Source organism: Neolamprologus brichardi, unplaced genomic scaffold, assembly GCF_056152115.1.
Source record: "Neolamprologus brichardi isolate AB-2024 unplaced genomic scaffold, ASM5615211v1 NODE_ptg000031l+_length_7269946_cov_1, whole genome shotgun sequence".
NCBI lineage: Eukaryota > Metazoa > Chordata > Actinopteri > Cichliformes > Cichlidae > Neolamprologus > Neolamprologus brichardi.
The window spans coordinates 1,354,739-1,382,701 of NW_028270136.1; the positions used below are offsets into that span (position 1 = coordinate 1,354,739).

The 27,963-nt window shown below is 38.2% G+C and overlaps 1 protein-coding gene across 2 annotated transcripts in view; it reads left to right on the forward strand.

The window, feature by feature from the left end:
• Positions 1-27,963, forward strand: part of LOC102793715 (carbonic anhydrase-related protein 10-like) — a 148,223-nt gene that overhangs the window by 87,240 nt on the left and 33,020 nt on the right. For both annotated transcript variants that reach the window (XM_006806209.2, XM_087837342.1), the window contains exon 4: positions 24,921-25,106. In XM_006806209.2, the coding sequence (XP_006806272.2) occupies positions 24,921-25,106 (186 nt within the window). The remainder of the gene's footprint in view (positions 1-24,920; positions 25,107-27,963) is intronic.

Genomic DNA, 27,963 nt, shown 5'->3' on the forward strand with positions numbered 1-27,963 from the left:
TTTTAAGGTGACAGGCACAAGCTTGCTCTCCTACAGTGTGGATATGAGCAAACACCTTCATGTGGACCACTGAGAAAACAATAGTTGTATTTGTTGTAGGAGAAAAGCATTGTAGTTACAGCAAAAAGCTCCATGACTGCAGAAGAAAAAAAGAAAAAAGAAATAGCACACTTATCCAAAGCGTTTTCTTGTGAGTGACAGCGGCTTAAAAGAAAAGAAAAAAAACTGCTTTGGCTACAGTAACCAAGGTAGTGAATGCTGTAGCTCGGGTAAGAAAAAAAAGGTTAAACACTAAACAAAGAGCATCAGACCAGAGGAAAAACAGGGAAATGGGCAGATGACATGACTGGACAATCATTCATGCAAAAAATACATATGGTTTTAACATGGTAAGTATTTAAAAGTGTTGTGTGAGTAACTGAATCTGTGACTCATTACTTTTGGAAAATATGTATATGTATTTAGAGGTGATATGTCTAAACTGGCATATCGCCTCTATGAGCTGATAGAGGTGATATGCCACTTCAGGGGGGATGTGATAAAATCTCTGGTTTAAAAATACACTTCACTTTAACACTGGGAGATGTGACAGTGGAATCTTGAAAAGTTAAAGCATGTGGCCCTGTGACAGTGCATCCCAAGACAGTATTGTGTGGCAGAAAGAATCTCTTTGAATTGCTGCTCGGGGCTTTTTGTTGTTGTTGTCATGCTGTGAGGGAATATAATTCATAGATAAACAGGATTCATTATTTTGTAAATAATATAGCTGTAAATAACTAAGAGCAGTTTATGTTTTATGTTTTATAATAAAAAAAACCCTAAATATTATACGTTATTATTTTTTCATTTAACCTTTTCTGCATCTTCACTTGTAGGTATGTTGGAAAAACCTTCAGTTGAGTAAAGAAAAAACGAAATTCTGGCATCAGGTGACATTTCAGCGTATACTTGAACAGAACGCTGTGAAGCTCTTGGGCATTCTGTGTTGCTATCAGATAATTACTCACAACATTTCTCATTTAACGTTATTACTGCTGTCTACACAGACAGATAGACTCTTGTGTCCTCTCCTGTGTTTTCCTGGTTCTAAATGAGAAAATTAGAATTAAACGAGATGACAATTCTGCCTGATATCACTATATTGCTCTTCTATTTTTCCTGCTACCTTTCTTCTGTTTAGGGAGACAAAATGCTGTGCATGCTTATGTGTCAACTCCTCATGAATTAATTATTAATCCCGTAATAGCTTAGTTCTGTTCCAGCAAGATTTGTTTGCATGTTTAAAACAGATCCCACATATCGTCACCTGTTTTAAGTGTTAATGGACGTCTCCTGTCTGTTATATCGAGGCTAACTGAAAACACAGAGGACAGGAGACATTACCTTAAGAATACTTAATAAGCTAGAAGAACACTTTGAAAGACAGGCTGTCTCACAACATGGTTTTCAGGCAGAAGAAAATCCCAATATTGAACCTTCTGTTTGCATGCATGGAGCTGGAGGACAGGCTGTGCAGCTGCAGTCGAGATCACACCACTGTGAATGCATATGTGTGTGTGGTAGGAAAAATCACAATTATAACAAAATACTCACTGCCTGTCTCTTATAATTCATATTAACATTTTGGGAGTGTAGACAGACCCGCTGCTAATAAAAACGCCTCTCCCTGTCAGAGGCAGTCATGCCTGAGTAACGTTGTGTCCTCTGCTTCTTTCATATTTTTATTGTTTTTTTTTTGTTCGTCTATTTGTTTATTTGCTTTTTTTTTTCAAACTGCTGGAGGTGCTAGAAAACAACAGAGGATGAATCCTATTAACCTTTCCTTTGAGTGGTGTATGGAACCATATAAATGTTTTTGTAAACACAGTTTTAGCAGACCAACAAGGTAGAAAACAACCCTCTTTTTTTTCTGAATTTGTTTCGAGGTTCGGACACTTTACCCTTCTCCATGTGTTGGCCGATAAAGCTACTGTCCGCCAGTGAGCTAATTTAATTCAATTCAATTCAATTTTATTTATATAGCGCTAAATCACAACAAAAGTCGCCTCAAGGCACTTCATAGATACAGAGAAAAACCCAACAATCATATGACCCCCTATGAGCAAGCACTTTGGCGACAGTGGGAAGGAAAAACTCCCTTTTAACAGGAAGAAACCTCCGGCAGAACCAGGCTCAGGGAGGGGCGGGGCCATCTGCTGCGACCGGTTGGGGTGAGAGAAGGAAGACAGGATAAAAGACATGCTGTGGAAGAGAGACAGAGATTAATAACAGATATGATTCAATACAGAGAGGTCTGTTAATACATAGTGAGCGAGAAAGGTGACTGGAAAGGAAAAACTCAATGCATCATGGGAATCCCCCGGCAGCCGACATCTATTGCAGCATAACTAAGGGAGGATTCAGGGTCACCTGGTCCTAATCACATCAATTAAAAAATTATCAATCAATTAATAATAAAATTAACCCAAAGCCATCAATGTTGGACAGGTACATGTTTTTTTTTAGTAATTTTGCCTTTGTGCACCAACTCACTGGATTTCTTTTTAAATTAAACAGTAGAAATGTGGCTTTTGGCTTTTGCAGGGGATTTAATAAAAACATGCCATTAACTATTTCAAAATTGTAGCTGTTTTTATAAAAAGCCATAATGGGTCATTGTCCCAAAAATGTCTGGATCTTATTGCATAAATTTAACAGCAGTGGTACCTGGTGAGAAATACCGTTCAGAGCAACGCAGGACCACAGAGCTGCTTAATGTGATTTGTTATTATTGCTGCTGCATGTCACCCCAGGATAAGCACAATGCTACAGTTCTTTATTACAGTTCTCAGAGTTTTGATGACTGAGTGCCATTTATGGGAAACTGTGTATGATTGAGGGTTAGGTTTCCCGAGCTGCACAGGAGAAGCACACACACACACACACACACACACACACACACACACACACACATATGGTGCTACAATAGAAACTAGCACTTTTACAAACATGCATATATGTATTTTTGATTTGGTGATGATTTTCTGTGGGAGTTCGTTTGTACAGAGTTATCTGATTAAGAAAATTGTTGATAGTACTGCTGCTTGTGATGAGGATGTTTTTTTTTTTTAAATCAGGGTTTGACGTTTTTGTGTTGGTTTACAGTTTTTAAAACTTTAGTGAGGCTGGTGTTAGGCTGCATTGTTAAAGAATAGTTTAATATGACGACTTGTACAAAGAGGATCTTAAATACAAAGTTTTCATCTATAGATAGCACGATGCATGCTTAGACAAAGTAGTTTGTGTTTGTGAGCTGTGTGAGCCACATAATTATTACTTAAGACCTTCATTGCTGTCACTTGGATTTGGTGATGGTGAAAGGCAGTGGACTCCCTGGACAGGTTGCCAAGCTGTGACAGAAGCATTCAAAAGCGTTATTTGGCTTCGTGTCTGTTTTTTCCCTCACCAAATCCTGACATCTGACGACAATGACTCATTACACACAATGCTGTCCAGTTACTTACACTGTGTGATGTTCCAGTCTAACCATATGAGATGGGCAGGATTTCTCTGACGGTCAAAGAAAACTAAATTAGAGGTCTTTAAAAACTGTAGTAAGAGTTAAATCCTCTGTTTGAGTCTTGTTTCATGATTAATGCTCTTGTGCATCTGCTGAGCGAGAGCACATAACATGGCCATCTGCGCTGGCGCGTGTGCATGCGTGTGTGTGTTTGGAAATATGTTGGAGAGAGAGAGAGAGAGAGAGAGGCAGGCAGGCATGCGCACAATTTATGTGTGAGAAAAATTATATCAAAGATTGAGGGGGAATGTGAGCGTGAGTGTCTGTGTGACAGTAGATTGCTTCTGGGTGTATGTGCAGGTTAAGGAGTCAAAGAGAAAATTGGACAACTTTGACACTGTGTGTGTGTCTGTCAGTGCGTATGTGTGTCTGTCTGTGTGTGTCTGCGTGTGTGTCTGCATGTGTAGTATGTTATCCAGTTATCTGGGCCAGCCTCTCTTTCAGCCTCTAGCTCCTTGTAAGCAGAGTTTCCTCAGAAGCTGGTGCACAACAGATTGGTTGTTTTGGCTCCTGCTGTGAGCAGCAGATTTCTTTGTTGCTTGAAAATACACAAACCACATTTACATAAGTCTTTACTGTATAATTCTCACTGTTTCCACACATTCATATAGGTGCAAAAAGATATTATAGACTCACCAATTAATTACTGGAGAAAAGTCAGCTGAGGAATGTGTACATTTGGCATGTTGAGGATTACATGTATACTAACAAAAGGCAGCAGTTGCCCGTCTTCAGGTCTTGCCATCCAAAGCACAGACTTAATTAATTATATGAGAACGGGGCCTCGGCCCCCCACCCAGGAGGGACGGACAGAAGTGGACCTCTTTCCAGTCTTCTGATATATCTGATCCACCTCAAGCATCCCCATGTAGGGCATTCAGATTCACTGCAGAGCCCTGCTGTGTTAACTTCTTAACAACCACCAGGGGTAGTGTTAGGGATAGGACTAAGCTACACTGTTAAAAAAAACATCTTAAAAAAACGGCAATATTCTGGTAGCTGGGGCGCCAAAATACTACCGTAAAATAACAGAAAATAACTTCCAGTAATGACAATACAGTTTGTTGCGCTAATTTTACATGGGATCTTGCCTTTTTTATGTGATTTTAAACATTAAATTAGGAACATGTTAATGTGATTAAACAATGAAATTATCTATAAATCGGAAAAAAAACCAAATTCTAAAAAAAACGGTAATATTCCGGCAGCTGGGGCGCCAAAATACTACCGTAAAATAACAGAAAATAACTTTCTCATAAAAATACAGTTATTTCCAGTAATGAAAATAGAGTTTGTTTAACATGGGATTCTGCCTTTTCCAAGTGCGTTAGACATTAAATTAGGAACATTTTAACGTGATCAAACAATAAAATTACCTATAAACAAGGTCAATGAATGTGGCAATATGAATCATATTATGTAAATGTACAGAAATATACAGTTAATAGTTGGTTTAAATAATAATGGATTGCATGCCCTGGGACAGACTGACAGAGGCGAGGCTGCCATATCGCACCATCGGCCCCTCTGGCCATCACCAGTAGGTGAAGAGTCTTGACCACGGACACAATACCGAGAGTGTCCAAGCCGGGGCTCGAACCGGCAACCTTCTGATCACACGGCGAACTGCCAACTCTTGAGCCACGATCGCCCTAAAGAGCAATGATAATAATACTTATGTGATGTAACACAAGCTTATAGGGATCATGTTATATACTTTTCCATAGCATTACATTTGAATTCAACAGTTCAATCTTTCAAATAACGGACAGATATTTGTGAAATCATGATACATTTGTGAATGTATTTTAACAATCTAAATATGCTCATGTACAGACAGATACATTTAATAATCATGACAATTATGTTTCATTACATTACAGTGATTTAACGTTAATTTACATTTGAAATGTGAAATCAGTCTATTTACGTAACTTTAATGATATTCTTGAAGAACAGAGCAAAACTGTAAAATGCAGTAAAATACTTTTATATTAGGATTTTTTCCTACAGTGCAGCCATACCCGCGACCTTGTGGTTGTTAGTTCACATTCATTGGCCGATGCTTAGCGTCATGTTATTATGTGTCCCAACATCCAATGGCATGTCACATTGTTTTCATGGCCACACCCTCACCCCAGGTGCAGAGGCCTGTTTCTGTTCAGGAATGTTGGGAATACTTTGAGATTTATATTAATTGCAATTCCTACCTCTACATTTATTTTTTTAAAATATATAATTAGCACAGCGTGGCCTTGCAATGTTTTATATGTTTTTTTCAGTTTTTATTCCTATTAATTATATTTTCACTTGTTACCTCTGAATTATTGAATCAGACCTAGATGACATGAAATTTTCAGCACAATCATAATAATCAAATAATTATTGATTATTCTCATTAATTTTCAATCATTTTATATATTTTTCCATAGTATTACATTTGAATTTAACAGATCATTCTCTCACATAACAGACAAATATTTGTGAAATTATGATACATTTCTGAATGTATTTTTACAATCTAAATATGCATATGTACAAAAAAAAATATTTAAAAAACAAGTAAATTGCGTTTTACTATATTTACATTGATGTTATGTTATCCCAACAGGCTGCTCCCTGTTGGGAATTGTTCGTCCACGCCATTCTCTACTGCATATGTTTAAATCAAGGCCCGAATTTAAGCCTTTGAAAGTTTGAGTTCAGTCCACATATTACGTTGGGTTTACAATTTCAAGAGAAGTCGGAGACAGAGTGCTTCGTTAATGAGCGCTTCCTAAGACAGCGTACTCCCTTAGACACTGTTCTAAAGAATATCGTATGATTTGCATGACCGCTTTGAATCCACACACCAGGAGAGATATAGAGTGGTGGGCGGTGAACAGAGGCTTTCAATAAGTCACCTTACAGAAAAGAGCCATGCAGCTACAGCAAATAATTTTTTTCTCCTTGAGCCAAATCTCAAAGGGATGGAGGTATAAAGGCAGGTTTCATCATTACAAAGGAAATAGCTGAGTCAGGGATTTACAGAGAAACTGCAGACTTTATTTCGATTTTTTTTTCTTCTCTTTCTCTCGCTCTTTTTTTTGCAGGTCAAAAGGCTGGAACAGATCAACTGTAGATATTTAACTTTTTCATTATTAAAAAGTCCCACAAAGCCACTGATTTGTGGTGTGCAGAACTTTGAAAGAGGCTCTGTGACACAGAGACATGAAAGAAAGTTAAGAGATATTCAGTTGTCTGTATGGAAGCCTGTAATCAGAATGCATTATTTAGCTTCACTAGTATGATGGCTAAACAAGACAACACTGCTCTGTGGTAGCTGCATTCTGAATGTCTCATTAAAGCTTTCTTATTAAAAAAGTTTACCTTGTTTAAAAGCGGGCAATCTGTCATTCAGGATCATCTTCTTATTCACCTCTGGATCACTTTACGCATGGCTGATATGAGTCTGCTCCACAGCTTTGAAAACGTTTAAGCTTTATTTGATTTTAATTGGAGGAAAATCCAGTGACTGCTCAGCTTTTGAGCAATATGGTGTTGATAAAAAAGAGACAGCAACCCTCTCTATTTTTAAGATCAGACTTTCCTTTGTCATGAAGCTTCTAGTTAAGAGTGGATGAAGTGACCCTAAACCAGCCGTTAGTTATGCAGGACTTCATGTGACACATTGTAATGCAGTGAGCACTGCTTCTCTGCTCACCTCTTTTTACCCATGTGTGTGTTTAGACGCCACTGCAGCATGTCATTAAATTATTGTCTGTGTTTGATCCTATTTTTGTCCCGTCTCCCTACGCTCTTTCTTCTTTTCTCTGCCTAACCGGCTGCAGCAGATGTCTGACCCGTCCTGAGCCTGTTTCTGTTGAAAGTTTCTTCCTATTAAAAAGGAGATTTTTCTTCCCGCTGTTGCAAAGAACTCACAGGGGAATACTTTAGCATCTTTACCTCACAGTGTAAAGCATCTCTGAACCTTATTCGCTGCCACAGCGATCAAGAAAATGTTTTGTTTGTATATAGTTCTTTATATTGCTTTTTTATTGTTCTTTTTTAAACAGCGACTTTTATCCCTTGCTGTTAGTTGGTAGTCATCAAATAAAATTTGGTTGTATTGTCCTACAATTTCAATCAGATAATCATATCTTATATTATTAATGCACTCTGTCATGATTTGTTGACAACCTTTAGAGTTATTAATATTGAAAAATTTAAAGTGATGCTTTCAACTAGTTAACAAACACTATGTAGTATATCTGTAAACCACACAGATGATCTGATATCGTCGTGTTGGTGTTGTTCCCAGATCATCATGAAAATGTTGTTCCAGGTTCAACATTGCAAGTGACCAATCACATTATTGTGACGTTATTCTTTTGCGCACCAACCCATTCGTGCATTTATGAAATTCCAATGTTGCAAGGACAATATCAATTCTGCTTAGCGTTTATTAAAGGGTTAGGGTCAGGGTCCGTTGATCGGCGGACAAAGGCGGTTTCTCGCAGCTTAAGTACAGTTTTTTGTTTTACGCCGGTTTTTCCCGAAGTCGCAAAAGTATGACATCACAACATTCTGATTGGTCACTTGCAATGTTGATCCTGGAACAACCTTTAGTATGATGATCTGGGAACAACACCAACACGAGGATATCAGATCATGCAACCCATATATGGATTGCTAAATTTAGCATTTAGCTATACTAATGATTCGTAAATATTCCTCGTTTTATTGTGTGCAGTAAAATAATGGCTGCATGATGCAGAATTTGCTTTTTCAGAGTGCATTTTCCTCATGTGCTCAAAGCACCCAAACTGAAAATTGATTCGTATGAAGCATATTCTTTCTACTGAGATGACTATATTTGATTTGGGGCTGAACTGTCCCTTTAATGGACAATCGACAACAATAATACCTTGCAATCTATCTTGCGTCAACTTGTGACCATGTTCCACTGAAAAGGACTTTAACTTCATTACATCCGACGCAGAGACAGGGCGACCTTCACATTCACAGCAAAGAGACGCTACAGAAAGGTGCGATAAGACCTCCAAATATGACAAATGACTATCTTCACAAAGACTTGCTCTGCAGCATGCTGACATTTTACTAATAGATTAGACAGTACATGTGTGTGTGCATGTGTGTGTGTGTGCATGTGGTTGGGAAGTGACAATTCATTAGTCTTCTCCTTTCTGACTCCACCGCATAAATGCACGTAAAGGGAAACATGCACACACCCGCGCAGTCAACCGGTAATTGATCAGTGACGACAATCTCTCATTAAGAAACCCTGGCACAATTTGGAATTTATTAAAATCATTCAATTTTGATGCAAAATTAATTGATAATAATATGAAAAGTCCTCCTTAACTAGATGCAGAGTTTAAGCTTCGAGGCCAAGAGACAAATTAAACTCCTCCGTGTTTGTAATTGGTGATTGTGGTACATTTGCATCATCCATTTGATCTGATTTGAAGTTCGCCTTGAAGAGTTTGTTAGTGTGGCAGAGTGGGTCCTCGTGCTCAAATATCCTCTCCTGAAATGCTTTATTTCTCAAGGAAATGCTTTTAAAACTAATTCAGACATCCTTCACAGAACTTAACTTGCTTTAAGCAGAAGCTATAACATGCTCCGAGTTGAGGAAAACGGGGTCAAATTAATAATTGATGACTTGGCTTGTTTTTGTGCAGATGTCTTTAATGCACAACTGTGAAAAAGAGCTGACAAAAGTTATGTGAAATTGCACAATTCCATAAATTCATTCCAGTTTTGTTTATATGAATAACACAAATATCATTGTGAACCGGGACTGTAGTCCCAGAAATAGGAAAAATAATCCAGAACAAATAATTAATTCATCTTTTTCTGATTTCTTAAGCAGAAATGGTGAAACAGCATAAAAGGGCACTTTGACGCTCACCCAGCGTCTTTGTTGAAAGTAATAAATAGATTCAGCGTGGTGGTTGTTGAACACTGAACACAAACTGAAAATCTGAGATCCGTAGACTCATTTGCTAAATCCTCTGGTAATATTTTAGGTAATTTGTTATTTTTTTAATAGACGAAACGATTTGTTGATTAATTAAAAATAAACAGTATTTAGTAAAACAATACTGGTCTGCAAAAATATGTTTAATTTGCTTACTGGCAATAGACCAGATCTTTATCTAGTTTTTTCACACTGATTTCAGATATGAAATCGAATTGGAGCTTGCACGTTAGGTTTAGAGGTACATACATATCACTGGCATTTTTGACACTATATATATATACATATATATTTGACACAGCACGGTGGCACGGTGGTTAGCACTGTTGCCGCACAGCAAGAAAGTCCTGAGTTCAATTCCACCATCAGGCCGGGGTCTTTCTGTGTGGAGTTTGCATGTTCTCCCCGTGTTTGCGTGGGTTCCCTCCGGGTACTCCGGCTCCCTCCCACCATCCAAAGACATGCAGCTTGTGGGGATAGGTTAATTGGCTAATCCAAATTGCCACTAGGTGTCAATGTGCGAGTGAAAGTGAGTGCGAGTGGTTGTCTGTTCCTGTGTGTTGGCTGGCGACCTGTCCCGGGTGTACCCCGCCTCTCGCCCTATGACAGCTGGGATAGCAGCACCCCCCGCGACCCTGAAAAGGTTAAGCGGAAGTGAATGGATGGATGGATATTTGACACAATATCAATATGGTATATCACCACAATATTGACATTTAAACTACTTCTCACCAAAATTGTTTTACGTTTATTCTGAAAACAAAACAGTAAACAATACCAAAGATGTGTTAAAGCATGTTTCTGTCAGTTTGAAAGTTAGCATGCTCACAAATGTTTGAGGCACTTGCTTTTTGCATACTGCACATCCATCATTCTTCACAAGAACTAACAGAACTCCGCCATCGTGCTCTGATTGAATTTTTCCCTGTCGGCTTTCCATTACTTTTATATCTTGATGAAATCTTTCTCCATGCTCATCACTGACATCACCCAGATTTGGTGGGAAAAAGTTGAGATGAAAATGTAAAATGCGCATCTTCAGTGACATTCTGGCACTCATTAGCAGATATGCTTTCAGCATGTTATCCACAGGCTCAGCATAAGTCCCTGCTCTGTGATTGCCAAGAAAGTTTGGACAACTTGCACCAGTGCTTCCCATGCTGCTGATTCAGTTAGCTTCAGTTCTCCTTTGAAGTCATTGTTGAGCATCGGTTCACAGATTTCAGGGCCAACAAAAACACCTGGCTTAACATTGGCTTCGCTTTTCTCAGGAACAAACTTGTATCTTAAAGCTGAATGGATCCTAGTTTTCCAATTCTTGGAACATCATAACTAAAAAAACTGAAAAGACGTGCTAATATGGCTTCTACAAGTGATTTTATCAAACAGTGATTTTATCAAACAGTGATTTTATCTGTGCCTAAGCACATTGTTTAACACTTGCACACCGCCTTCAGTGGACACATCAGGGACAACTCGGGTTCAGTTTTGTAAACTTTACTTTAATCGTATGCACCAGGTACTGGTCCACCAACCTTCTGATTGGCAGACAACCTGCTCTATCACCTGACTCGTAGTCACCCCGAGTTTGTGCAGGTGACATTACTCCCATCCAAATACTAACCAGGCCAGACGGTGCTTAGCTTCCAAGATCAAATGAGATCTTGTTATCACAATAATTATGTCACATCAGCACCTGAGTGCTCGTCAGTATCTGCATGGGCAAAGTTTTGGTTTGAGCGAAACCTATTAGACACTTTATTTCCTACATTATGGCTAATTTCTATGCACCGATTTGTGCATTTTGTGAACTAATTTATTATAGAAATGTCTTTGATCATTTATATAAGTGTTGATGACTGAGTACCAGTTTAGTGAGCCAGTATATGAATGAGTATTGCAAGAGAAAAACACATATATTTAAGCATGCCTAATTTGAATTTTGTAGTCTGTTTCTTTTGTTATATTGTGGTCATTTTCATGATGGATTGTATTTATATATCCCCTGTTGTATTTGTTAATGTTTCCTGGGCTCCATAGCAATACATCACAAGTGTTCCTTCCTTTGTGCATGCTAAAAAAATGATACAGATATTTATGCAAAGTTTAATGAGTTTACATCTCAGATACAATCTTGTGAAGTTAGACAGAAGGCAAGAAGGTCAGGAAAGATTTCCCATTGTCCTTCCATTTCATTTAGCCTCTTTCATCCTTATAAACGGGCCCATCTGTGCACTACACCAGTGGAGTGGGGCAGGCCCTGTGCAGCTTGTGATGGATCACAACAGTGTGAGTTTTACCACTAAAGACTATAATAATAATAATAATAATAATAATAATAATAATAATAATAATAAAAAGGAGATTATTATTATTTTGAATCACAATTTGGGAGTGCCCCACAATCTACATCTTTTAAATCTAGAAAAATAGGATAACTTGTATAAATATAAAGCATAGATAAAGCATAAAGTAAAGCATAGTAATTGTGAGGTGCAGTAGGAGAAGCCCCATGGCACTTCTAAAAACACCTATCCATGATTGCAGATGAGCTTCACTGCAAGGACAAAATTGTAGAGAAAATCCTCAGCAAGCTTTATGTGGGTAGACTGCACCTGTAAAGTCCTGATTTTGGAATTGTTAAATAAGTAATGGTGAAATCTTCAGGCGTAATCAGCTATAAAAGTTTCTTCAGTTTCCTGAACATGTGACGAGGAGAGCGATCGCAGAAGAGTAAAGAAGGTGCAGGTAAAGACCAGACGAGAAATTTCAAGAGCAGACGGAGTGGAATGAGAAAGCAAAAGAATAGACAGAAAGAAAGTGATTTGGAGAACACGACTAGAGAGGAGGTTGGTAGAGATGAGAAAGGAAAAAACACAGACTGGGAGATGAAGGAATAGAGTAGATGGAATTAGACAGAGGTGAGCAGGGGGTCATTCACACAGAGAATTAATCATTTTGACAGCCTATCTGTCTCTCTCTCTCTGCCATTTATACGCACACATAAATCACATGCTCTCCTTCAGCCACTTAACCAATCCTTGCTGTAGAGTATTAACACACAATAAACTCGAGACTTTCAGTTCAGTAAACCTTCTGAGGTCTTTATACAGTCAAACAGATAACGAATAAAGAGAAACCCTGAGTCAGAGCTTTTGGACGTTTACATTTTTCAAAATAAATGATGAACATGTCATTTATATGCATTACGTTAGTCTTCTGTGCTGTTCCAGAACGTACTGAACTGTGACTTCTCAACCAACCTCACACAAAATTGTCAACTTTGTCTACGGGTGTTAAATGATGTTGCATTGCCTCTGTTTGATAAACAGTATATTAGCAAACATAACCTGGTCTATGAAAAAAGGGACACTGTTTTTAAATGATCTCAAACCCAGTTTATCTGCTGTAAGCTTAGATTGGATTTACAGAAATATCTGTCTTGCCCTCTTTAGAGTCAGTGCAGGGTCCAAACTGGCGATTCCAGTGGGCTTGTCACTATGTTTAATGTATGTTTGTAGCATTAATTCATATGTTTAATGGGGATTTAATCCAGCTGCTGATTAAAGATGTGAGCCTTGTCTCAAAGGAAAACCTTGACTTGACATAAATGATTTTCCTTCTTATTATGTAGTGCTATTATAGGCTGCCATCTATGTATCCAAGTGCTAAACGTTGCAGTTATACGTTTCTGTCGCAGCTCATTCACTGAGAAACACAATCTGGCCAAGGTGATACTGGACGTTGGCGATGGTCCTCTTTTAGATGTAGAGATGTAGTTAGATTGGCCATCGAATATGTTGGACTTTTATCAGCCTGGAGACTGAAGTTAAGCTGCCATTTGACCACCAAGTTTTAACTTTGCTTTCACTCAGTGGTTAGTTTAGCTAATTCGTTTGCTTTTGTAGTTTTAGGTGATAAATGGTTTGGTTAATGGTTTTGGTTAAAAAGTGCTTCATCGCTCCATTAATCCTCTACGTTGATATTTCTCCAGTGCAAAAATTACTTTACAAATGTCTATATGTGATGAGTTGAGAGTGGAAGACCATTCTCACTATTGTCAGAACACTGTGGTTACAAGACAATAACAGTAACAGACTGAACTATATATAAGAAATAACTCTAATATATACAAATAGGTCAATTATAAATATCCAGAATCTTACAGAGATGAAACATGACTGTCATTGGCTGACGTGCCACAGCATGTCAAAGGCACCTTGTTGCCTGGCTTCAATCTCCTTTACACCCACTTAGATCTCACTTAATACTGAGGACAAAAATAAATCAAAGAACATTTTTGTATGAAGTCCCAGTCCCAGCGTGTACCTAATAAAGCCTTTCAGTAAAATACTGGCCAAATATATGGCAGTTCAATATAAGCCATGTGCAATATATGGAAATCAGTTCTGTTTACAAAAGAAAAATGGTGAAGTCAACATTTGCAGGAAAGCGCAGGAGTCACCTAAGCTAGCTATGTGCACCTTTCAAGAAAATGATTAGCAGAACCTAAGCAGCTCCAAGGTGTTCACGCTGATATTGTGACTGTTTTCCAACTTTGTTGTGAGAACACAGAACATGTAATTATAGATTGGATCAAAGGCATGATGTCTACTTCAGGGGAGAAAGAAAATGTACGGAAAATTTGAGGGAATTCCAGTAAGCTTGCTTGAACAGCACATTTGCATTTGATATGTTGGACAAATCAGCCAGTGGATCTTTATCCTTCTTCAACACAAATTAGCCTAAAAACTAAAATGTTACACCCTCCACTAAGTTGGACTCAGTACTTGTTATTTATGATCTTCCTTGAGTTTAAACATCTGCTAACATTAAAAAAGTAAATAGGCCAGTTTTCAGTAAGTGGGCTGAAATACCTTTGAGACCAAATGACCCAGAGACCACGAGAGATTCTACTGACCAGTAAACTTTCAACTGAAAGCTCTTGAGGCAGTTTCATATCTGAAAAAAAGTAGTTAAAGCTTTTCAAGGCCACAGATATTCAGCATGCAGGGTTTTCAGAGCACAGGACGGTAGAAATTGTATAAAACGAACAGTATTTGATCATCCTGATTGCAAAGAGAGGGTTATTTTGCAGTAGTACAGTCTTTCAGTATATGTTAAAGACTAATATCAATTTATTTAGAGATGAGGGTAAACTGGATGATGGTGAGGAACTTGTTTGGATGTGAAAAAGCACTGAAAAATGTATAATCTTCAAAACTAATAAAGCAGATGTTGGTAGTCTCTCCCAGGCTGAAGGTTACATGGGCCATTGTCCTCTTCTGATAGAAATCAATCAGATTAATGATTCCCTCACAAACCATTTCTATGAGGGCTACATAAAAGCACTGTTTAGATGTCCTGTGTCCTGTAATGAGCAAATAATTATTTCAACATGTATAGAATAAAGCAAGGCTTTATTAAAAACAAACTATTTCAAGGTTTCCAAGCTGCAGAATTAGTTTTTTGCTTCTGTGTACTCATAAAGAGGCTTAACCACAGAACTCATTCAGTGATCTCCTTCAACTAAAAAATGGTGATGCATTTATCAAAAGAAAAAAACAACAACGGCTTCACCGGTGCTTACAAACATTAAACGTTTAATTCAAAAATTATTTGTGAAAGGTGAACACACAAGGCTATAAATATGTAGCATGGAGATCAGGACAGATAAAATGATACAGACCTCTAAATGATAAAGACATCCGGCTTTCAAAATCTAGAGTTGAATAGTCAAAGCTTTTCCTGGGGGTCAGTTTGACCCCCTCAGGCAACAATTGCAGCAATGGCAAGTATGTCAATTCTTGTTTTTTCTAATAATGAGTTACATCTTTGTGTTTCAGGTTCAGTTTTAGGGGTCTTATTATTTTTAAAAATAATTTCAACTATTTCGTTAGAGGTCATAAAGGCACATATATATTTTATTACTAGCGAACATGGGTACAATAAAACAACACAATAACCAACACATCCAAATAGTTTTATTATTATAGAGCAAGAAGAGGTTAAAAATGAATTTTGTATTATGTGTTGTTTGAGTGATGCTAAAATAAGGAAGGTATAAAAAATAGAGTGCTCACTATCAAAAAGAGTGAACTGTCTAAATAAATACACAGTTAACTACAGTAACAGTTAACAAAATATGTACACATTATACAATTAAGTCGTTTTTGTGAAAGTTGAACGGTGACAGTCCGTCACTCTGCCCAGCCCTGCCTCTTCTTCCACCAGACCTGCAGGCTCGTCTCTTTTTCCACCGTAAAATTTGCTCTGCTGCATCTGCAGCCCTTCACGTCCTCAGCTCTGCTTCTCAGGCCTGACTTCACGAGTTACTCTTCAGTTGCTCAGATTAGTTTAGCACAGTCTGGTTCGGCTATGGGAATGAAACCCAGCTCAGTATTCCATCTCTGACCCATTCAGCCCTGTAATAATTATTCATATATCAGCCAGCTAGCTTTGGCTTTTCAAATAGCAGACTTTATATCAAAATGTGCATAAATAATATGTGTTGCTGGGCAGCCAGGCCTGCCACAACTGTTGCATGCAGAATTTCCAGTGGTGGTCATAACGAAGAATAATTTATGAATTGAAAAAAAAAATTCAATAAATAAATGTTTTTTCTTTCCATCTCATATAAACAAAAATTCAAGATTTATTAAAAATGAACTTACTTTGAGAAAAGTTATAAACTAAGTGAAGATGCAGTTTATAAATAATTGTTACATAGCATCGAGCCCATTAAAAAACTCTAGACTAATAATTGTTCAAATAAATGAAAGTCTTTTTCTAGAGACATTTAAACAACACTTTTGACTTTTTAGCCAAATCTCAACTTTGTTTCAGTGTTTCTAGTCACTGAGTTTTGAAGTGGAACAATTTCTAAAATTTGAGATTAGATTAGAGATTAGATGAAACTTTATTAATCCCTCGGGTTGGTTCCTCCGGGAAATTCAGTGTATTTTCAATAAGCATGTGAAAACACAAATGGAATTTTTTATGGAATTCAGTGAACGAGCAAATCTAAAAACAATCAATGAACTAAACTGAAATAACAACCATGGCTCATTAAATTAAACCTAACTAAATGTATGCACAAACTTCTGAAACAATACAAGAACTTCCTCATCTGTAGATTTAGTTTTTGAGGTCAGTTTTAACCACAATATTGATGTAAACAATATTAACATATTAATTTAACATTTTAATTTTGTAAAGTGGTGTAATACAAAGAAACACCTAAATCCAGTACTTCCATACTGGATTTTAAAAAAGGTATATTCATCATTTGTTGAATGCTACGCTAGATTTGGAAGATGAAAAACACATGTGATGACTTTTAGAAATTTTCATATGTAGACTGATGAGTGCTTAATCTAAAAGCTGAACTTCTGATCTCAGATTTGAAACTGGCAAAGTTTAGAACTTTTATAACTGGATTTTCTTTTTAATCCAATATACCTTGCATAGCTGCACATTCTGCCTCCAGTTTCTAGACTCAAAATAGATGACTTGCCAAAAAAAATTGTGCTTTCATTTCTAGTGCTGTGACTCGCTGACTGTTAGGCTCACTGTAAACAATCACGCTATATAAATCTTTAAATGAGGAAGTGAAATTAACTTTGAAAATGTTTTTGTTGGAATTAGAGTACATCAAAGTTAACGGCTAATCACATTCCAGAGTTCACATTACAATAGACGAGATCAGGCTGCTGCAGATGAAGCAGTAAACATCTTTTCGAAGAAGTGTGGATTAGCCTGGTAAGAGATGCTCAGCCCTGCAGTGTTGTGGCTCTTTATCATATGCGCGTAGCAGAGATCCCTAAGGGGGAAAGTGGTTGGAAAATCACAGGCCTCTAGCAGCATAATGCTGTGAAAGAGCAAGGAAAGCAGAGCTTTCTACTTAGCGTTCTACAGCGTGATAATTAAGCCCATCGTGTCAACAGAGGGATAGCCAGAGAGCTTGTCTCTAATAGATACTGGCAGAGCAGAGGACTTAAATTAAAACCTCAGCCCTCACTGTGTGCTTATTGGGTTACATGCATTATGTAGTGGCCTATTAGAGTCCAGGCCCAGGTGGGACCGATCACATTTTCCTCTTTTAAATATTAGCATTTCATTTCCCTTAGTGTTGCTCCGAGGAACTGAAGCTCTTCCTAACCCATTTCTTTATCTGCCCAAAAGTGTTTCACTGTCTCTCAAACTCTCCCTCCAACCCATTTTTCTCTGTCAATCATTAGTTTGGCTAATCAGTGCCCAACTCTGTCCATTTCCTTTTCCATCACAGTTTTCCTTTCTTTGTGTTAGTCCTGGTAATTCTAGCTTCCTTTGTCTTTCTCGTTGGTTCTGTAATTGTTTGACTGAATGATTCCTGATTTTTCATCATCTCGTAATTATTTTTGAGGGGTTATGATGTATGTGGCTAATGGTATGCAACTTGCTCCCTCTTATAGAATTTTTTTTCACTAAAATGATAATCTGTGAATTTCTTATTTGTATTAAAGGCCACTTTAATACAAATAAGTATTAACTTTTCATTAATACCAAAATGGTATTAATGAAAAGTTTCAGTCTGGTTTTAAACCTCGCCCCAGTACAGAGACAGCCTTACTTAGTTTTTAATGATCTTCTTTTAACTGTTGGCTCTGGCTATTCCGTGGTTTTAGTTTTACTTGACTTGACTGCTGCTTTTGACATGGTTAACCACAACATTTTTCTATCAAGATTGGAACATGTTGTTGGTCTCAAAGGTACGGTTTTAACTTGGTTAAAATCCTACCTCTCAGAGAGGTCGTTCTTTGTTGCTATGGGCAACACTCCTCGGCTTCTGCCCCTATTTATTGTGGTGTGCCTCAAGGGTCCGTGCTCGGTCCTGCTCTTTTCTCTTTGTACATGTTGCCGTTGGGATTAATTTTTAGAAAATACAACATCTCCTTTCACTGTTATGCTGATGATATCCAGATTTATTCACCTCTGAAATCCGATGTGACTGCTTCTTTGCAACTTCTGTTCAACTGTTTGCATGAAGATAAAATTTGGTTATCACATAATTTTCTTACATTGAACGAGAATAAGACCGAAATCATAGTCTTTGGTAGTCACACTCCGCTAGACCAGTTAGCTGATGCCCTAGGCCCTCTCGCTAGCCATCTCTCGCTCACTGTAAGGAACCTTGGAGTGTTCCTGGATCTCCACTGTGGTAAAAAACAGCTTTTGCCAGTTGTGTCACATATCTAAAGCAAAGCCATTCCTTCCTTTAAAGGACCTTGAAAAGCTTATCCACGCATTTATCACATCCAGATTGGACGACAGTAACTCCCTCTACTCGGGCCTCACACACTCTTCTCTTTACCGGCTTCAGTTAATTCAAAATGCAGCTGCGCGTCTTTTAACAGGTACGAGAATCCATGAACACATAACCCCAATTTTAGCCAAACTACATTGGCTCCCTGCTAAATATCGCATAGATTTTAAAATTCTTTTGTTCACTTTCAAAATTCTGAATAATTTAGCGCCCAGCTATCTCTCTGAACTACTCCACTTATACAATCCCAACAGAGCACTTAGATCATCCAATCACATGCTCCTAGCACAACCTAGGTCTCGAATGAAGTCGAGAGGTGACCGGGCCTTTGCAACCGTGGCACCCAGACTCTGGAATAACCTCCCTGTTCACATGCTCCTAGCACACCCATATGGAAAAGAAATAGTAAAAATTTATATGATTTACTCATGAAAGTGGCCACTTTCTCATTACTTTCATATATTGTTTTAGGAAGTATCCAAAACATACAAGTTTCATTATATAATTTTTCAAGGGAACTTATATGCGTTTTCACTCTTGTATGCTTTTCATACAATTTTCACACAAGACAGATACAAACTTTATAAGATTTATGTATATCTTTTCCATATGGGACAACCTAGGTCTCGAATGAAGTCGAGAGGAGACCGTGGCACCCAGACTCTGGAATAACCTCCCTGTTCATATTCGTACTGCAGAGTCTATCCAGTCTTTTAAGTCACGTCTTAAAACTTATCTTTTTACTTACTGGCTTTTGATTCTAACTAGTTGGCTGTTCTAGCTTATTGTGTTGTTACCTATTGTTTGTTGTCCTGTTTTTTTGTTTGTTTTAATTGTCTCATGTTTTTACTGACTGTGAAGCACTATGGTCAACACTGTTGTTTTAATATGTGCTATATAAATACATTTTGATTTGATTTGATTTGATTTATACTTTCCCCAGTTCTCCTCTGCAGCTTTCCATTCTTTCTCTTCTTGTACCGGGCTTATTTCCCACCAACTAGCCAAGTCATACTTGGTTAGTTGGTCCCTCAAACAGGCACAAAATGCTGTGGAACTAGGAGAATTTATTTATTTTTAATTAAAAAAGCTGATGTTAATTTTCTCTCCCATTTTGGATTTCAGCTTCACAGCAGAGAGGTTCATTTTCAGAAATAAGAAAACATTCAGTGACATTTGTAACAATGCTACTTTAATCAGAGCAAATCTAAAACGACTTCCTTTAAGTAGATAATTGAAAAAAGCTGAAATCTTGAAAAACACATTTCTAATATGTGCTGAGTTATGATGTTAATTCTTTTCAGATCAGGCTCCAACTTTATATATCTGTTTAATTCAACCAAAGTTCTGATGTTTCACATGAATACCACTTCACTCAGAACATTTACCGATAATGAACCAAAAACTTTTAATTTTTTTCCTTTTCATCTCATTGTTAGTGGGGATTGAGTGTGCTCCGAGGTCCTCATTAAATTTCCTGTCCAGTGCCTTAACCATTCGACCATCGCATCTCTCGTTTTTCTGTTTCAGCTTACCAAACCATCTCCATTCTCTTCTCTTCGTTCCATTAGTTCTATTTCCAAAAATGCTCCCCCCCTTTCCGCTCATATTTCCATTTCCTACAAGTTCTCCTTTAATATCTCTGTGTCACTTCATGTTATTTTTATCTTTAACCTCAACGCTTCTCCCTGTATATACATTTGATGCAATCGTATGCTTGATGGAAACCACAAAAAGGCTTTGAAGATTTTCCTCATGCTGTTTTGATTTTCTAAGACCACACATCAAACAGCGGTAACCTGTTTGTTCAGAATTACTTGAAGTATGTTTGATTGGTTTTCATCAATCCAGTACAAGGAACTCCTACATGCATTTGGCAAGTCCCAGTTGCTGTGCAACAACACTATCGTCTAATGCAGATTTGTTAAAAGATGTGGAAGTGACTTGAGATCTTAGCTTGTCTGTCTGTACACACAGTCTCTCTGCGGTAACATCAGAGCACTCTGTGTCTTAAGGATTTTTCACCAACATACAAAGACAGAAAAAGTTGGTGAAGTCTGAAATTATGACGGTTCTGCATTTTTTGTTGATAACTTGGTCTTATCTTGATACCATCCATGTTCTACCACTTGTATAGGTCACAGCAGCATAGTCGAAGCAGAGATGGTTAGATCGCACTCCTCTATCCTTTCTTGGGGATATGAAGGTGTTCCCAAGCCAGCCAAACAGATGTAATGTCTCTAGTGTGTTCTTGATCTGTCTGGGGGTCAGGCATGCCCTTTTTAGTTTGGATTCACCCACGAGGAATTACAGATATCGGAACCACTTTAATAGGCTCCTTTCATGGAAGACCATTTGCTCTACTCTGAGCTTTTCCCGAACGACTAAGCTCCTCACACTATCTATAAGGCTAAGCCCAGACACCTTTTGGAGAAAGCTCATTTCTGCCCCTTGTATCTTTGATCTTTGGGTTGCTACTCACCTTTACGCTCAGTTCTCTCTTTGCCTCAGTAGAGAGGTACAGTTTCCACCTCACTGCAGATGCTGCAGACTACTTGAAGGAGCATTTCCCACTTACTACAAGGTGTTTAGACAGATTAGACAAAGGGTAAAGTTATTTAGCAAGGATATAGCACTGTGGTTAGGGGGAGGAAAAGGTACTGTACACCAAAACTGAATCTCAAATTGGTTTGTTGTAAATTTGCAGCACACTATGCATGCTAAGCATAGCATACCAGTATTAATTAACATTTCAAACATGCTAAAAAATCACCTGCCAGTAATTTTATTGTTACAGATCCACTTTACTGCTGCTCTCTTTCCTTTCAGTAACTAGTTCGCTGCAGCCATAGCTATGCACTTTGTGACCGACAATGACACTGTCACACTCCTGGAATAAACAAGGAATTTAAAGCTTTAGAAAGACATTTTACAAAATAATGTCTGGGCAGCAGTCCAAGACCTGGAGCTTTGGAAAGGTTAATGCCACAGGACCAGAATCACACATGTAAACCAACAGCAGAATGGTTGGAAAATCATTTTCAGCCTAGCTGTAGCATGACCTGATGAGGGTGGTTCAATTAAGACAACATGCTGGTGAACTGTGAAAATGTTTGGGCCAGTAGCCAACAGTCTGCTGATGTAACTCACACACCTTCTTATAAACAGGCCATTCTTCGACGTAGCTCGCTGAATTCAAATTGGAGATTTAAGATTAGACTATGCAAATTTTCCAGCACAATACTGGTACATATAACACGATGTGTAAATGAAAATGCATTTATCTTTATGCTTCCTGAACCTGTCGAGTGACGTAGAAGAGTGAAAATCATCCATTTTTAGATTCTAAATCCCTTCCGTGCTTTTCTTTGAGGATTAATGCCGTGAATAGATTCCAGGCTGGTGAGTAATTGTTTAATTTTATACTACCCCAGCAGTGGTGTGTCACAATTAAACTAAAGCTGAGTGCTTTCCCCTCATTTATTATATACAAACAGCGGTAATGAATATGTGATTGCTGCAGTGTCATATAATATGTATGATAAATATGGTTGGGAGTCGGGTAAAGAGCATTAATACTTTACACGTTGCCAGGGGTGCTGACAACATACAGCTCTGGGGCTGTTTTAGCAACACGAAAAGCTGTTTTAATCCACACAAACATATTCGCTGTATTCTTCATAGACAGAGGACGGGATAAGGGCACCTAGCACGCACAAAATATCAAGGTTTGGTGACTGAGGCACAGTTAACCAGACAGAAAAAATATGCATCTGTGGACATTGGACACTTTTTGTAAAAGAATGATTTGAGGCTGAAGTGGCAGTTTGCAAGAAGAAAGTTTGGTTTGGAAGATTTTCTTCTCTGGTTTCAACAAAACTACAGAAATATTAACAAACATGTACAGAAATGTTCCACAAGCACAAAGAAAATTACACACCAGTTTCATATTGTTAGTTGCATATTAATATTCATTTATTGTTGTTATTGTCATTGACTGTGTATCCCATTTGATTTAACAGTTTTTTAATTTTATTCAAATGTTATAATTCATTATTTAAATAACTTACTTTGTAGGCTTTTAGTGATTTTAGTTTGCCTTGTTTTCTATTAATTGCTCCACCTACTCTTGTAGAGATTTCTTGTGCTGCATTACAGGAGCCTTTGTGCCATAACTGTAGCAGGAGTTGCTACTTGTTAATCTGCCTTTGTAGATTAAGTCAATTTCTTTTAAATATACAAGACAGGATTTACTTTTTAATCATAATAGCCAATGGCGTCTTTAGGGTATCTGACTACTTCATCACATTCTCACAGCAGTAGTTGTTGTAGTTTCGTTACGTTTTTGGGTTTTGAGAAGTGGCTTAGTTTGTGTCTCCAGGTTAATTATAGAGGACTTTCGACTAGGTGATTAGGTTATTTATTCTTTTTGTCCCCTTTCTGTGTTTTGTCCTTTAGCGTCTCATTTGTGAAGTCAGTCATGTCTCCATGTTTGTTTAAACAGTCTTAGTCTCCGTCTTAGTTTTAGTTATGTTTACTGTACGTTTTACTAACAGATAAGTCTGTTGTCTCATGTGGTTTTTGTTCAGTTTAACTTGTCTCGTTAATTCTGATTTGCTCCCGCAGTGTTTCCCACTTGTTTTCCATCTTCCCACATTACCTGCTACGTATTTATTTTGTGTCCCCTTGTCCTCTTTCAAGTCATTTTTCATGGTCTTTCCTTCTGTGCCCCTTGTGTCTTGTGTTTCTTCTGTAGTCTCTGAGCTTTTATATTTTAGATATATATATTATAGTAAGGTAACCTTTTGAGTGACCATCTGTCACTTGGATCCACTCCCTGCCTGCCAAACTGTGATAAAAGGCCTGATATAGTAATGAGCAGCAGACCCCTGCTGGTGGTTATGATCAGTTGTGTTGTTGACATTTCAAGACTTATTATTACTTTGTGAAAAAAACCAAACCTCAATCGCTGTCCTGATATCTGCTAACAACAAATAAGTTGCAAGTAGAAGGGGGCGGCTGTTTTCCAGGGTTAGCTTGACCCTTAAATGACAGGTGGTGGGGGATTACGCACTGGGGTCAATGGGATTATCCATGTTAAAAATACATAAGTGGCTTATTAACAGTTTCACTGAAAGAGTTAAGAGGTAGCATAATTTATAGATTTATGCTCTATAAATCATGAAAGTAATAATAAAAGCAACACCCACATTAAAACTCCATAATGTTTTACAGTTTATTGCCAGTGCTGTCATTATAATTTTAAGTAGTGCTGATTTTTGTGTTGTAGAAAAGTAGCAAATCATGTTGCAGGTTGTTGCGAAAAATCACGAGTGGATATAAACACAACAGAATTAAATCAACCCCAAAATATGGTTCATACCTGAACAATAAATATTACCACAAATAGTGAGTGTTGGCAATCTGTTTGCTTTCATAACAGATTAGTTTGAGACTGGGCCAATGCCAAGCCCATCACTGATGGAGCAGGAGGAGCATGCAGGTAACTCTGGTACTTATTACTGCCATAATGTATTTTTACAGCAGTCTTAATGTATTTTAGAAATGACTGTGTTTGATACAGTCGTGGATTTACGCATTCATTAATACATCGTTCCATAATAATGACGTGTGTAATGCATTTTGTAATATCATCCCTTTGCTGCTTTTCTCAGCTTCTGTCAAGTTACACACAAAAACATGTGTCAAACAGATTAAACCAGAGATTTCAGGAAAGAGCCTGACAGACTTTTATGATATTCATTAACAAGCCATAAAAACTAGCACCTCTACTGTACTGTGTCTGTACAAAAAATCCTACCTACCACCTTATTTCAATTCAGAGCACTGACTGGATCCTAGTAGCTCAAATGCAATTCAAGATTTGTTAATAACAAACCATTTATATCCATTAGCTTTGTGAATGGTGCCATTTAGGGCTTAAGACTCCTTATGTTGATCTACTTATTATTTTTCAGTCAGTTTCTACTCTGTTGTGTGCGCCCATCTAACAAAAACATATGACAGCTATCATCTTATTATCTAATTATCCCCCTCTGACTGTTTCACTGTAGATGGGAGGCACCATGTACAACACTGGGAAGCATGTGTCCCTGCGGCCAGACAAAGCCCACCTGGTGAACATCTCTGGGGGCCCACTGGGATACAGCTACCGTCTGGAAGAGGTCCGCGTCCACTTTGGCAGTGAAGACTCTCAAGGTTCAGAGCACCTTCTTAATGGACAGGGCTTTCCTGGAGAGGTAAGAGACAAGACATGCAACCATGGTAAAGAAAAGAGAAAAATTACACTGCTCTAAGGTTTTAAAATTAGGTCGATACAACCTGAATTTTAGGCCAATACAGCCTGATTTTACATTGTGTTATTGTTTATTTAAACAAGATAAAAAAAAAAATATGTATTGAAGGACAAACAAGGCACACCACAGGATCTGATAGTTTGTAGAACCACTTTAGGGAACAATAAGTCGGAGTAATCATTGCGGAGGAATTTTGGCCCATTCCTTCTCACAACACTTCAGTTCTTCAAGGTTTGTGGTCATTTGTTTATACATAGCTCTCCTAAGATCCCACCACAATATTGCAGTATTGACTTTGCCTAGGGCATTGTAACACTATGATTCTTAGATTTGCTTATGTGCTTGGAATCATTATATGATGTAATTTTGGAAAAAGTTTACCTATCGGACATAAAACCTCACATTAACTCTGGAGCTGTTCATGGTTTGATTGAACTTGCTGGAATGTCCACTTCTGGGAAGATTGGCAACTCTCTTGATTGTTCCATGTGAATAATCTTTTTCCTTGTATTTGTTTGGAAATGTTCCGCTAACGATCCCCAGACTGATGGGATCATTAGGATCATTGCTGATGTCTCATTGTTAGCATAAGTGATGGTTGTTACAAAGTAACTCATTACTGTTACTACAGTTTCCTTTAACTAAGTAAATGGCCTGTGAATGGTAAATGGCCTGTATTTGTATAGTGCTTTACTAGTCCCTAAGGACCCCAAAGCGCTTTACACAACCAGTCATCCACCCATTCACACACACATTCACACACTGGTGATGGCAAGCTACATTGTAGCCACAGCCACCCTGGGGCGCACTGACAGAGGTGAGGCTGCCGGACACTGGCGCCACCGGGCCCTCTGACCACCACCAGTAGGCAATGGGTGAAGTGTCTTGCCCAAGGACACAACGACCGAGACTGTCGGAGCCAGGGCTCGAACCGGCAACCTTCTGATTACAAGACGAACTGCTAACTCTTGAGCCACAATCGCCCCTAGTAATCATATTACAGTTACTAATTTGAAAAAATACATTACTTACTTTTGTTGCCCAAGTTCAAAATCCACTTCATATCCAAACTTGTGGAACAATATCTTGAACAGATTCCTGGGAGCCCAAAATGGCTGAGATTGATGGAGATATGCACATTACTCTTTATAATTCATTGCTTGAAAGGACAAGATGTAAACTGTGCCCTGGTCAGAAGCAACTCTCCACTGCTGCAAACACGACTTCCGATCTCTCCAAGCACTTACACTAACACTAAGCTGGTATCAAAGAGTCCCACAACAGGAGGGAGAGTGACACTCAGACTGTGTATGGTGACCCCAAGCAAGCAACCAAAGCTTGTTTTCAGCAGGTAACCAAAGCAGAGATGAACAGGCCGGTGGCATCATACATAGTGGAGGAAATATTTTATGATGGGATGGCCATCTTTCAGAAAGCTATTTAGCAAATGACCAAAAACAGGAAAAAGACCAGTCTCAGACAGGAAAAGTTTCTCCAGATGTATCGAATAGCAATGGAAACTGAGTTAAAGAAAACACAAAACAGAGCTCTGCATGTGTGTCTACTACTGTTGACATTATTTGTGTTAATCCAGTCCTGTGACTGGATTAACACAAATAACTTTCACTATGACAAAGCTGCAACTGTCTGCAAGCAACTGAAAGAACGACACACATACGATGTTATAGCTACTGAAATTGAACTGATTCATTCAGTTTATGGATTGTCACGCAAAGACACGGCAACTGTCACTGACAATGGAACAAATTTTTTGAAGGCTTTCAAGATGTATGAGCCCACAGCGTCAGGTTCTGATGAAGAGGATGAAGAACAAGCTGTGACATTCACAGATGTTGGAAACGTGCGCTCCACTGACACTGACCAAGGACATTTTTCTCTCCCCCTTTACCTGAGATACACACTAAACTTAATTTCAAGTAATGATGTTGACAAATGGCTTACAGCAAACACAGAGTCCATATCAGTGTACAGAAGTGCAACAGGAAACTACTCTGGCCTTTGGACTGGATAAAAACTCACTGTGCCGACAACAACGAGATGGAAATCAGATGTCATGATGCCCCATCCTGCGTTACAGACATTCCCACGCAAGCTTTGAACAATCTCTGTAGCCGACCAGCCGTTGACTCCATCACTGTGTATTGGTTCCTTTACTAACATTGCTGATAAAACCACTCACTGTGGCTTTGGACATTTTCCGAGGTGAGGGTAGCTTATGGCAGCTTCCAACTCTGGAAATCTCTAAGACACTGATGCTGCAAAGTGGGCTCTACAGATGACACCTGGTCTACCTGAAGCCAATGTCCAGGTGTGCCTACTGTTATATGAACTATAAAAGCTATAACTGATAGGATTGTTTAACTGATTTTGCAGTTTCAGTCTAGAATTCAGACTACTATCCCTTTATTGTATTGTTTCCTTATTAAAGGGATCATGTGTCTCAGTGATAATGTATCGGTTTTATCAGAACATGTCTCTCCTGTCTGCCTGTCGCACCTGTCAACTTGTTAAACATATTTGCTTTGTGTTTTCTCCCAGTACTTGTGTAAATGCTGTAAAATGTAAATATACTCCTTTAGTGAAATATGCCTATAAATAAAGAATATAAGATTGTAGGCCTGTATGCAGTCGACTTGCATCTTTGTAACTTACACTTTGAAGTTTGCATGAGTTTCCATTAAAAGTGATGTTATCACACCTCTTAGATGCAGGGTTGTTCTATAGCTATCTTATTGTACGACACAAGGGTAACGCTATCAGATGTTTCTATAAGCAGAAA